This window comes from Chanodichthys erythropterus, chromosome 12 (genome assembly GCF_024489055.1).
Source record: "Chanodichthys erythropterus isolate Z2021 chromosome 12, ASM2448905v1, whole genome shotgun sequence".
Lineage (NCBI taxonomy): Eukaryota > Metazoa > Chordata > Actinopteri > Cypriniformes > Xenocyprididae > Chanodichthys > Chanodichthys erythropterus.
Genome location: NC_090232.1, coordinates 25556919 through 25567265, shown reverse-complemented (window position 1 = coordinate 25567265; position 10347 = coordinate 25556919). Strand labels below are relative to the sequence as shown.

At 36.3% G+C, this 10347-nt stretch overlaps 1 protein-coding gene across 1 annotated transcript; it reads left to right on the top strand.

Annotated features, from left to right (window-relative positions):
* The first annotated feature begins 564 nt into the window (after positions 1 to 564).
* On the top strand, positions 565 to 7404 carry hsf2bp (heat shock transcription factor 2 binding protein). The gene is made up of 8 exons (XM_067405009.1): positions 565 to 759; positions 1187 to 1334; positions 2203 to 2306; positions 3911 to 4060; positions 4140 to 4281; positions 4397 to 4514; positions 4834 to 4937; positions 7026 to 7404. The coding sequence occupies exons 1-8, from the start codon at positions 709 to 711 to the stop codon at positions 7256 to 7258; spliced, it is 1050 nt and encodes a 349-aa protein (XP_067261110.1). The 5' UTR covers positions 565 to 708; the 3' UTR covers positions 7259 to 7404.
* Positions 7405 to 10347: the final 2943 nt, after the last annotated feature.

Sequence of the window (10347 nt, the reverse complement as noted above, 5' to 3'; positions counted from 1 at the left end):
TGGACTCTCATGTTCAGGAACTCGGTTTGAATTTGAAACCAAAAGACGCGTTTCACCGAACATTGAATACATGGCGGTAATAATTGATAAAAGTAATATACTAACGCGAGGTGGCCTAAATGTAAATTGAATAGCATGATTTATATATGATAACATCTAAATTATCTGGTTTCATGCAAGTCAAACATGTTTTTTAATTTGACTATATCGTTAGTCTGCCTGGACCATACAAATAAACCGTTACAGGTAAAAATCATAGGGTAACACAACACCAAGTTCACTGGAACAATTATGTTGATCCTGGAACAACATTTCAATCGACCAGTCCGATTTAAGAGACAAGTTTACAGTTTATCTCACGTTTAGGCTTACAACAGTGATGTCATTTCCCTCTGATTTTAGGGAGGCGTTATGGATAGAATAATGTGGTTTAGGGGTGGGGATAGGGTTAGAAGTATATTTTTGGACAGGAATGTTGTTGAAAATATGTTGATCTACGAACATGTCTTGGCAAAATCACGGCGACTGATTTTTACTCTGCCCATCTGGCAACACTATTAAAAAGTTCTCGGAGGCGCCAATGTCTGTTCTCGATTTGGGGGATGGGTGACAAGGAGATGACCAGCGGAGGGCGCTAAAGACATATTTTAAACATTTTAATAGGTCAGAGGTCTTTCGTCCAACGTTATCAAATTTGCACTTTTTGAAATGAAAACAAGCAATACAGTTATTGTTTCGGCTTTGTCATCTGCAGGAGAGGTAACTTTACTATTTTTACAAGTTCAAGCTTGTTGTTGACAAATTAGTTTAAGTTAAGTGGAAGCTTCTGTGCTTAGTGTGTTTAGCTAGCTACGTTAGTTAGCTAATTAAATATTTGTTTGATATTTCTATACTCCTGTAACCATATCAAGACTTTTCAAATATATGTTGTCAACACAAAAACATTATAATCGCTTTTCAAGACCAACTGTTCTGTTATAAACTAGGATCAAGACTAAAACAAGTATGCGCATTACCACAAGATGTCAGTGTTCTACCATTAACACACGTTCAGTAATACACAAAATACACTTCAGGGGTAATTTGGTACCGTGCATACAGCAGGTGGCCCTGTCCAATGTCAAACTTGCCCTGTAACGTTTGTCTACCTCTAACAGTAAACAAACATGATTCTGTGTGTTTAAAGGATGTGGGATCAGATTGCTTCGTTCGAGTCAGAAAGCGAGACTTGGAGAAATTGGAGGCAGAAGTCAGAACACTACGAGAGTTTATGCCAAAAGTAATCAATAGTGACTTTATTGAAACTATTCAAAAAGGAAGGTCTCTGGACGCATGTAAGCAAAAACTCTTTATAGTATCTGTGCTCAGTTAAGACAAAAGAATATGCACTAATATGGAAACATATGTGCTTTGTACTATAGACATCTGTAGATTCAGCTGAACTTAAGCTTTTAATTCAAGAGCTGGAATTTGAATGAAATTGGCCACATAGGAAGTTGAATTGAAATTTGAATTGGAACAACAGGAAGAGGAACAGTTAATGCATTCTGAAAAAACATTCAAGCATTCTTCCACTGTTAAGTGCAGCACCATGACAGGTATGAAAGTGAGGCTGTGAGGGATAGACTTGCTGTGTTTTCAATGGCATCCGCTGTATAAAGCTCACAGATCACTTTTAATTTTCCATAACTCTTGTTGTCTGGAGTTTTTTTTTTTTTTTTTTTTTTTTTTGAAAGATATTTTTGTAGTGTTTCATCAGCAGAACAATCCAAAAACACATTATATGACAGCACAACCCAGTGAAACGATGTCTATTCCTCAGCCTCACTTTCATTCAATGGCTCACAGAAGTTACAGTAGCAATATGAACATAGCTCTAAGCCAGCAATCAAAGTTAGTCTTTGCAAAGACAATCTCTTCTAATTTTTAACTATCCTAGTTAAAAATTCCAGTTATTATTCCATTCATTTCAACTACTTGGATTCAAATTCAAATTGCAATTAGGCATCCTTTTCCCTGTATCAATTCAAATTTAGTGCAAATTCTGAAACTAAACCAAAGTTTAAGACTGTCTCAATTCAGTTCTGAATGGTGCACAGCCCTGTTTAACAGCATTTATAACAATACTAAATGGTTAATCTAATGCTGTTATCTGTTCATTCTGACTGTTGACTTATTAAAAAGTTCTTGATTGTTCTATAGTTAAAGAGCGCAGTGAACGTGAGCAGCAGCAACAGAGAGACGATTGTCTGCACATCCGCTCCAGACTAGAAGCTGCACTCAGCGACTGTCAAAGAGAGAGACAGGTACTAAAAAGACGAAATGTATGAGATCACATTGAAAAGAAATCTTATGATTTATAGGAAGATTGTTGGAAAGTATCTGCACAATTTTTTTTTCATTAATATACTGTATATCTATTAACTAGTGCAGTGGCTCTCAACCAGAGTGCTGGGACCCACTAGAGGGCCTCATAACACTTCCAAAGGGACTAAAGGGCAGCTTACAATTATCTAAAATAAGACAAAATCAACTTTAAAATAAGTTAAAACAAAGTGTGTGTGTGTGTGTGTGTGTGTGTGTGTGTGTGTGTGTGTGTGTGTGTGTGTGTGTGTGTGTGTGTGTGTATGTGTGTGTGTGTGTGTTGAAAATGGAAACGGAAACCCTAACCCAATGTATATACATTTATGTTAAACTCTAAAATGTTTTCAGGTAGAAATTGCTTAGAAATTTGTGAGAAAAAAAAAAAAAAAACTAGAAAATTTGTGTAAATTAATTTGTAATAAAAAGTGTAAACCCTGAAGAACATTGAGTCATTGAAACTTCTAGTATTATGAAATTAATTTCAATTATTTATATTTATTTTATTTAATCAAATTAATATTTGGGTCAATTACGTGACTGGTAATTTTTTTGTCCAAATGCCTTAATAATAATAAAAAACAAATGTGTGATATCCAAAGTATGTAAGGTAGTACAACTAGATGTCTTTTATTGAATCCAAAAGGTTTTAATTATATTTTTCCACATATAAAGGTATTTTAAAGATTATGAAGGATCAAAAGTCATTCGGTTTAATCATCCAAAGGCCAATACAGCCATTTAATTTGTGATTAAAATATCTTAAAATGTAATAAATGTATATATTTTTTATTCTTGCATGATTTTATAACATCATATATAAACACAGTGCAAAATGGTATTAAAATTATGTGTAGAAGTCATTGCTTTGTAATGAGAAAGAATGTCCGGAAAAATTAATTTCATTGATGTCATTTGGAGTAACCAATATAAAGGGACCATTTTGGATCAAGTCATGTGGTCAATATCATGTGACAGGATGTGACATCATTCAGACGCCTGCAAAGGACCACATGGTCGTGAAGCAAAGTAACCAACTCTCTTTTAACTATTTGAAAAATTCACATTTTCACTTGCATATACTCATGTCCCAAAACAGGTCATTCGGTACAATCGCTATAAAACATAGAAAATGTAATATTTTAAAAACTAAATAAATATAAAATGTTTGATTGTCCTTTTGCTAGCTAGATATCAGCCTGTTTGCACTGTTTGAAGATATCGTCATTCGGTATAATTGAAATTTTGGTTAAACCGAATACACTTTTTGGTGTCAAATTTTGTCCTTGTAAAAATGACAAAAGCAGTGTTAATTGATTATAAAAACCACATAATCTCATTGTTAACACTTAATAACAATTAAAAATTAGTTATATGTCCATTAGGGTTTTTTTGTTTTGTTTTTTTTTTTTACTTTTAAGAACCTTATTCATCAATGACCCATATATATTTTAATATATTCATTTGTTATTTTCTGAAAATATACCAGAAATATTTTTGGGACCTTTGCAGTCAAGAAGGTTGTAGATTTACATTTGTACAATTGTAGGAGAAGCTGGTTCTAAAGCAGCAGTTATGGGAGTGCAGAGAGCAGCTGCAACAACAGAAAGACTTTTGTACTGAGTTGGGTGCTGCATCTTGCACCCTGCTCTGGAGTGCATCCCAAAGGGAGGAAGCGATCAGAGACATATTGACTGATGTAAGTTTGTACCATTTTGAGAGTGGACACTATTAAGTGATGACTTCCAGTAAAATTGAATCCGGGTTGTTGTCCACAGGGTAAACTGGAGCCCTTCCTGAGCATAGCAGGTCAAACCTTGGAGTCTTTCATCAAGTCTCTGGATGAAGATGCAAAGCCACAACAGAGTTACAACTCACATGAGCATCATTTCGTTCTGGCGCTGGCTGGTGTTGTTACCAGTGAGGGCACAGAGTTTGTTCTAAATACTAGTTCCATCTAACTGTCATGACATATTTATATATTACCATCTCAAGAACATGAGAAATGGTAATTTCATCTATTCATTGGTTTTAGATGTAGCTGCTGTATCTTGTGGACGAGACTTCCTATCCTCTTCTGCCCACATCCTGTTGGGTACTCTGATGCGGCTACTGGGACTAATGAAACCAGGAGTATTTCCAAAACTCAAAGTGTATGTCACAACTTTAAAATACACATCCGAAATTTGTGATATAAATTATTTATTTGTGAAAATAATGATCAAGTTGTAGACTCTTCAGGGTGTAAGGAAAATGTGACTTTTTTTACATGATGGTTACACCACATGACATTTTTTCATGTCATGAATAAAAACGTTTTAACTAGATTTTTAAAAGATTTTTCCTATTCCGTATTGTGGACACATGTAATTGACCCAATATGCAGTCTTACTTTCACATGCAGGTTTATTAGAAGTAAGTCGATGTATGTGTTTCTTCCTGAAGTATTTAACTTTATATTTTTGTGTGCAGATTGATGCTAATGGCTTTATATAACATCACTATCAGTGTGAATGGACTGAAGCTTATAAGTGAGAGTCATGGACTTCTACCTCTTCTGTGCACCCTTCTGGAAGGTTTGTATGTATATGTTTGTGAGTTCCTGATGCCTCTCGAATATAATCCCAGTCAGACACCATCACAATGCTGTTTGTGTAGACCAGGGTTTCCCAAATGGGTGTTTGGAAGGGAACTGCGGGGTTTGGGAGTTGACGAAAAAAATAAATCCAAAATTAGTCAAAATAAAACTGAAATCAAAATTCCTTGATTACACCTTGCCTTCTCACAAATGCCATCTCTGTTTGTACAGCGAGTTTAACATGCATTTTGGGAAAGCAATGTGTTCTAAGTTCACTGTATTTTTGGACAATTTTTTGGATAGAATTTTGCAACATTTTTCCAGTATTTGAAATGTCAAAAGGTCATTCGGTTTAACCATCCAAAGGCCAATACAACCATTTCATTTGTGATTAAAATATCGTAAAATGTAATAAAAGTATATATTTTTTATTATGACATGATTTTATAACATCATATATCAACATAGTTCAAAATGGTATTAAAATTATGTGTAGAAGTCGTTGCTTTATTATGAGAAAGAACGTCCTGAAAAATAAATTTTCATTCGGAGTAACCAATATAAAGGGACCATTTTGGATCAAGTCATGCGGTCAATATCATGTGACAGGATGTGACATCATTCAAATACCCGCAAAGGACCACATGGTCCTTAACTATCTGAAAAATTCATGTTTTCAATTGCTCATATGCATGTCCCGAAACATCAGGTCATTCGGTACAATCGCTATAAAACATGGAAAATGTTGTAATATTTTAAAAACTTTAACTTAATATAAAATGTTTAATTGTCCTTTTAGAAATCAGCCTGTTAGCATTGTTTGACACTTGTTAACACTTAATAAAACTTTAAATTAATTCTATCTCCATTATGTTTTTTTGTTTTCTTTTAAAAACCTCATTTGTCAGTGACCCAAATACACTATATGGACAAAAGTATTAATTCTTGAATTCAGGTGTTTCAATCAGACTGATTGTCACAGGTGTATAAAATCAAGCATCTAGCCATGCAGTCTGCATTTACAAACATTTGTGGAAAAAATGGGTTGTTCTGAAGTTACGAAGCAGAAGACCATGCAAAGTCCCCGAGTGCTGAGGCGCATTGTGCGTAAAAGTCAATAATCTGCTGATTCTATAGCTGAAGTGTTCCAATCTTCCACTGGCATTAATATCAGCACAAAAACTGTGGCAGGAGCCTCATGGAATGGTTTTCCATTGCTGAGAAGCTGCATGCAAGCCTCACATCACCAAGTACAATGCAAATGACGGATGGAGTGGTGTAAAGCACGCTGCCACTGAACTCTGGAGCTGTTCTGTGGAGTGACAAATCCCGCTTCTCTATTTATGTCTGATAGACGAGTCTGGGTTTGGTGAATGCCAGGAGAATGTTACCTACCTGACTGCATTGTGCCAGCTGTAAAGTTTGGTGGAGAAGTGATAATGGTATGGGTCTGTTTTTCAGGGGTTGGGCAAGGCCCATTACTTCCAGTGAAGTGAAATATTAATGCTTCAGCATACAAAGACGATGACAATGTTATGCTTCCAACTTGGGAACAAATTGGTGAGGCCCTTTTGTATTCCAGTATGACTGTGCCCCAGTGCATAAAGCAAGGTCCATAAACTCATGATTAGATGAGTTTGGTGTGGAAGAACTTGACTGGCCTGCACGGAGCCCTGACCTCAAACCCATCTAACACCTTTAAGATGAACTGGAACGGAGATTACAAGCCAGGCCTCCTTGTCCAACATCATTGCCTGACCTCACTAATGATCTATTAGATGAATGTGTAAAAATTCCACACAAAAAAAAAACAAAACAAAAAAACACTCCAAAATCTTGTGGAAATCCTTCCCAGAAGAGTGGAAGTTGTTATAGCTGCAAAGGGGGGGACCAACTCCATATTAATGTCTATATATTAAGAATGCAATGTCATTAAATCCCTGTTAATGTAATGGTCAGGTGTACCAATACTTTTGTCCATCTAGTGTATTTTGTGTCTAAGAGGTTCAGCTGACAAAAAAGTTTGGGAATTACAGATTCTAACCCCATGACATATAAAGAAACACACTCTCTCCCTCTCCCACAGACCCTGACCCAGAAGTGTGTCTGCAGTCATTGAGGCTCCTACAGTCTTTACTGCTAGAGAGAGACATCATGTCACATGTGACCACTGATTTTCTCAGCTCTTTCCCACTCCATCGTATCCACCATCTAGCTTCAAGCTGCCACTCCGCTCTCAAACAAACAGCCCAGGAAACACTTGAAGATCTGGCTAGCTTTACCAACACCCAGACTAAAGTCACAGAGAAGGAGCAGTGAAGCCCAGGCTTTCATACTTCCTTAAATATTGAGATGTCTAGGTTTAAACTAGGTCCAGCAAACCACAAATTTTGTTCTAGTTCTGAGTCTTTGCCATGTTCTAGGCATAATCATCTAAAGAAATGTAAGAAGACAGTTCCAAACTAAGCGGAAGCAAGTGTTAAACTTTTTTGTACACAAAGAATTATTTTTCATTTGACAGTTTAGTTTGTTTATATATATATATATATATATATATATATATATATATATATATATATATATATATATATATATATATATATATATATATATATAAACAGATTAGTTTAGTCATCTTTTACTTAGACCCAAGAGAAGTGTAAAAAAATACACTTTTAATGCCAGAGAAGCTGTGCCACATGCTGGCATACTCTTTGTGCCCTTTACATCACTTTGATTTGATGATAATTTCATTCATTGTATAAAGTGTGCTGCCCTTTCTAGCACCATCAGCCATCTCTGTTGTCCAGCATACGTGGAATTATAAATTTTCTATCACTGTTAGGACAGCAGCAGAATAATCAGCAGATAGGGGTCAGATGTCACAGAACCAATTGAAGTATAGCCCTTTGGAAGTCAGCAGCAATAATGTTAGACATAATTGTGCCCAGTGTATCTAAAAAGTTAAATGCAGAGCTTTTTACGGTTGTACTTTAGGTTGAAATTTTCCCCCAATGTTTGACAAATAGAATGTTCTAGTTGAGTTATTATTTTGAGTTATTTCTCCTTTAACCCTTACTGTTCATCTGTATATTTATTTTGCAACAGTATGTTTCAGGTTATACAATTAAAAGATTTTAGAAGGTTTTTTTTACTCTGATGATTTGTTCTGCTGTAAAAGTGTTTGTCAGTGAAGCCAATTAGTAAGATATTCCTTTGTCCATCTCAGAGAAATGCATCAAAAAAGACCATCAGCCAGGTTTTCACGATGTCTTTCTCTTTACTTTATTACATTCTCACAACCTACAACGTGTGTTGCTTTATAAATTACATAATCCTGTTGTGTATATAATTTTGTGACCAATCATTAAAGCTGAATGGCTGATTATGATAACAGAATGAGGAAATGAGGTCATTTGATGAGATAAAAGCTGACGTCAGTCAGCTAAACAGGCAAAAACATGAGGGCTGTATTCAATATACGTCTCTATAAAAATAGAATGTGACAAAAGCAGTATGTCTGAATTCACAGGCCTTTCTTAGGTGCTTATTTGAATATTGTATGCACACTTCAGAATCTCGTTTGATTTTGTAGGTCATCTGGTTGCTTATTGCCTACTCTTTTATGAGTACTGTGAATTTGGACATACTTTTGTTACATACTGTTGTTCGCTTAGGAAGCATTTGTGAATGGGAGAGGATGGGTACATACAGGCTCAAAAATGATCTCTCTCTGAATGCATCTTGGCTATTACTTAAAATAATAAACAGACTTTATCATGTCACTCAAAAACCGTTGAATAAATATGATTCAAAGGATTAAAAAAAAAAAAAACAGGTTCATAACATGAATGTAATCTATGTAATGTTTCATGTTTTAAACTGACTGTAATCAACTCATAATGAAGTCCAGTAAGTCCATTAGCAGTCTTTTCCTGAAGATATTTGTTTGTACAGTAGTCACTTTATGCAGTAGTGGAGTAAATGACACACAATAACTAAATCATGAGATAAAAGCCCTTTAGTGAAAGCTTGATGAGAAAGCCCCTTTCATTGACGTATGTATTCTGCTTTTATCATGCAAATTCATGTCTCATTGGTCTCTTTTGACATTTTAGGATTGTTCAGCAAAAAACGTAAATGGAATTTTTGGAAATGGTTTTTGAGGTTATTATGCATCCATGTTGATTAATTAGGTTAATCAGATGTTTTGTTGTATCAAATATAGTAACAAAACAGCTTAGCCAGTTGTAAACATAGTACACGATAATCACACACTCAACAACCCACTATATACTGTACAACTAACCCTGTGCTATCTTTATGTGGCTGTACACTGATGAGCCAAAACATAGTCACACATGAAGAGAATATCGTTGATCATCTCATAACAAGGCCACATATTAAGTACTAGGTAGATTAGATGGTAAGCAAACAATCAGTTCTCGTAATCAATGTTTTGTTGGATGCAGGAGAAATGGGCAGGAATAAAGATCTGTTTGACTTTGACAAAGGCCATGTTGATATGGCAAGGCAACTGGGTCAGAGTATCTCTGAAACAGCAAGGCTTGTGGGTTGCCCCTGGTCAGCAGTGGTGAGAGTTTTTCCAACCGTGGCCCAAGGAGGGACAAACCACAAACCAGTGACAGGGTATTGGACTCCCAAGTCTCATCGATGCACGAGGACATCAAAGGCTAACGCGTCTGGTCTAAGCCAACAGAAGATCTACTGTGGCACAAGTCACACAAAATTGTAATGATGGTTGTGGGAGGAATGTGTCACAATACACAGAGCAGTGAACTTTGATGTTTATGGGGTTGCATAGCCACGGACCAATCAGAGTGCCTATGACCCCTGTCCACCACTGAAAGCACCTACAATGGGCATTCATGTGGATGCCAATTTGAGGTGTGCCACCTACCTAAACATTGCTGCAGACCAGGTACACCCCTTCATGACAGTAGTGTTCCCTGGTGGAAGTGGCTTCTTTCAGCAGGATAATGCCACACTGCACACATTGTTCAGGAATGGTTTGAGGAACATAATGAAGAGTTCAAGGTGTTGCCCTGGCCTCCAAATTTCCCTGGTCTCAATTCAATTGAGCATCTGTGGGATGTGCTCGACCAACAAGTTCGATCCATGACAGCTCCACCTCGCAAATAATAATTTGTTAGTTGTGCCAAGAACACAGCTAAAAATTGGTGAGTCAGCCTTTAGGAGGAATCTGAGAGAATTGGGGAGTGATATTCTGAATGCGCACTTAGACGTGAGTGTGAGACTGCAGGACGAGGACGCAGGCTGGTGTAAATGTATGTATGTCCTGTTTGGGTTTGGATGCTCCAATCCAGTAAGGGTAGAAAGACACTAGGAGGCTGGGTGTTGCTGCTAGTGTAAATCACAAACTGAGG